The 3,357-nt window shown below is 37.5% G+C and overlaps 1 protein-coding gene across 1 annotated transcript in view; it reads right to left on the reverse strand.

Annotated features, from left to right (window-relative positions):
- The window catches only part of LOC101862595, a 9,565-nt gene that overhangs the window by 4,214 nt on the left and 1,994 nt on the right, over positions 1 to 3,357 (reverse strand). Inside the window, exon 2 of the mRNA XM_005102292.3 lies at positions 38 to 159. Within this exon, the coding sequence (XP_005102349.1) occupies positions 38 to 159 (122 nt within the window). The remainder of the gene's footprint in view (positions 1 to 37; positions 160 to 3,357) is intronic.

A 3,357-nucleotide genomic window follows, 5' to 3' on the forward strand; every position in this document is an offset into this window, starting at 1 on the left:
ACCCCCCCCCCCCAACCCATAAAATGTAAACTCTTACCATGTACAGATTGAATGCCAGGATGGTTGCTGTGCTCTAAATGGACCTCGGTCAGCACAAGTCCATTGTTTTCTTTCTTAGCAAATAAGCGAAGTTTGGCCCTACAACCCATCTTGAAAGTTCTGTGGAAGTGTTGATCAGATGATATGAGATAAAAACACAATATTTCATGTAAGTAAAATTAAAATGGCATATATAGATTTAATTGTTTTCAGAGATATCAAGACGTCAAGGTGTAAGTGATCAATTAAGGTAGAAACCTGATAATGTGGATCATACATAACTGAAACAAACTGCTAACTGAAATTGACTCCAAAGGAGGGAGGTGACAGCTGAAAGTTCCGATTTGTTCCAAACCGTGAATTTAGAGATATGTGGGCATTTTGTGGCTATTCAGTTAATTCAGCCTCTCTCTTAATAACTGTTTCACCACTTTAGAACTTTCCAAAAAAATAGTTTTTCATGTATAATAATTAGTCACCACCAATTCCTCCTAAAGTCCCCTTTTTTGCTTTATCATATCAAGCGTTTCCTCTAAACCTTAAACAAACAACAAGAAAACTCCGCGGTACAAACTGCAGGAATCTTTGCTGCAGATCACAAAAATGGCCACTAAAACTAAAACCATTATTTTCGAGAAAATTTCAAACCTGCTAATAATAATATTAATTGCAAAATTATATAGGGAAAAGCGGAAAAGGGGGGGGGGGGCGCATGTCCCACCCCTGATTGATCCAAAGCATGGAAATTACTACACAATTAGGCAGAGCGATGATAGTTGGAATAGAAAACATCAAATATTTCAAAACCTATTAATTTGTGACGCATGTAGGGATAATCTGGTTTTGGCCCCAAAGAGCGCTTCTACAGAAGTGATTACTTTAGGCTGCACATGTCGATATAATGTTTGACGTATAGCAAGCCCGAGAAAATGTCAAACCCAATTGCAAAACAGATTATTGTCTACCTTGTTGGTGTAGTTACATCATGTACAGATGCTAACAACCAGCTCTAATTCTTCTCTGCAAAGTTTTAGCCACAAGCATCGCATGGGATTCGTATTCGGCAATAAAAGTAAAGACACTCCTTATAACCAAAGGTTATGTATTATCTTTGTTATAACTACTAAATTTGCTAGTACCGGTATTGCTTAGAAATCTAATGCTAGGCTTGCAAGCAATAGATAAACACAGATCTAGGTTTGCACAAAGATGGTTTGCATCAGTATCGATCTATATTCAGCATTTTTTTAAGGTTGGCTCTATTTCTCCGAACGGTCTGGAAAATAAACTTGAACTCTATTTCTCCGAATGGATTCCGTTCTCGAGATTTTTTGATAATAATTGCAAATGGAGTGGCCCATATATGTGTGTGTGTGTGTGAGTGTGCACGTGTGTATGTCTGTGCGTGTGTAGGCCTAAGGTGTGAACGCGGCGTGGAGGGATTTTTTTTGTTACATGAAGGATTTTAATTTTTGCTGGGTGACTAAATCCAAAATAGGATACTGCCAAGGTCGATCGATCCAGTCTTGTTTTCTCGCAGTACCTTTTGAAGGTATTGTCAAATGAAGTGTAGTCCGGAAACGTTTCCCCCACCACAACTGAAGTATCTGAATATTCAGACATTTAAAAATATCTAGCTCTAGAAATTGAATTTGGCGAAAAAAATGCTTCTTCTCAGTCCTCGCAGAAAGGCAGAACGAAAGATGACGCCTAAATCTCGCAAATAACCAAAAATATCGAGAACGGAAAAGTTAGGAGAAATAGAGTTTAAGTTTATTTTCCCGAACGTTCGGAGAAAGCCACTTCGTTTTTTATACTCATGGACCCATCTCACTTTCAGAATATAAAAATTCTAAAACACTTCTCATGCTCATTTTTATCTGCTTCACATGAATGTTGACTATATTATACCCAATGCAAATTATTCAATACTGGATATTTTTATACGAAATATATATATACAATAGGAGTAGTAATATTTGACTTGTTTTTAACAACATTGTCCCTGCATTTCACCATATTTTGATGTTTCGGCTATAAGGTTTGATATTTTCTTGAAAACAATAGATTTGCAAACGTTTTAATGGCCATTAAATGTGTGTTCTGAAGCAAAAAACTATGGCAGTTTAGCCCCCAAAACAGTGCATCTGATTTGCATGCGGGTCAAAAAGTAAAAATGATACATTCCTATATAGATTTATTCTAGTACTCTTGGCGTCCCAAAACCGGTGATTACCCTAATTTAAAGTCAAAATTCCTGTAAAACAGGGATACAGAATAAACATGAGAAGAGCTTTACACGATCTGTGCATGAGACGGCAGTAGAGAATAGACCTACCCAATGGTTTTCTTACTCCAACAAAGAAATCTTGGGAAATTTAACGCATCGATCCTTCACGTCTCATAAAAGGTGTTATTTTGTTGCTTTTTTGGATTTTTTTAGTGCCTTATGAACACAATTTTGGCATATTAAAAAAAAAACACATTGCAAATGGTCATTTCCAGGGGGACTGCCCTGAACACCCCCCAAGCCCTTTCTAATGAGTACGAAAGCATACATGAACAAACAAAAAAGCTAAACCAGCATGGATTGCAGCTGCGAGACGGGAGTGATTCTATAGGCAGGCGTTATTTTCACGAAATGCGGATGAAATAAAGTTCACGAAGAGACTTTTTTCCCTGAACGCTCTGGAAAATAAACTTGATTTCTATTTCTCCGAACAGTTTCCGTTCCTGAGATTTTTAGGTTATTTTCGAGATATAGGTAAAATCAGGGGGTATGTCCCCCTGAAACCCCCCCCCACTTTATTTTTATTTAGGTCAGGGGTCACTACTCTTGGAGCCAAAACCCGCGAATAACAATTGCGGAGTGGGAACAACCGAAAAAGCACCAAAAGAATCTGGGGGGTTTCAGGGGGGCATGTCCCCTGATTTCACATTGATTTGATGTTTTGGCAATTATGATGGAAAACTATTGATTTGCAAGGGTTTTGGCGATTGTGTAGATTTCCGCGTTAAATTCCGATACTAGATCTAGATATAGATCTAGTTTTATCTTCCGGGAGGATACGAGAATGTTTTATACACGGGACATCTGACAAACTCTTTTATTCATATTTACAAGAATATAGATCTAGATCTAGATCTATGTGGAAGCAACAATTTAAGGAAAACATTTTTGGCAATATTCTGTATTGGATTTCATTTTTGGATTGGATTACTCTGTATGGTAAGATCTAGGGCTTATATAGGCCGATTAAAACTAGTATCGGAATTTAACGCGGAAATCTACACAATTGCCAGGGTTTTAGTGGCCAT

The sequence above is a fragment of the Aplysia californica genome, unplaced genomic scaffold (genome assembly GCF_000002075.1).
Source record: "Aplysia californica isolate F4 #8 unplaced genomic scaffold, AplCal3.0 scaffold00319, whole genome shotgun sequence".
NCBI classification, from domain to species: domain Eukaryota; kingdom Metazoa; phylum Mollusca; class Gastropoda; order Aplysiida; family Aplysiidae; genus Aplysia; species Aplysia californica.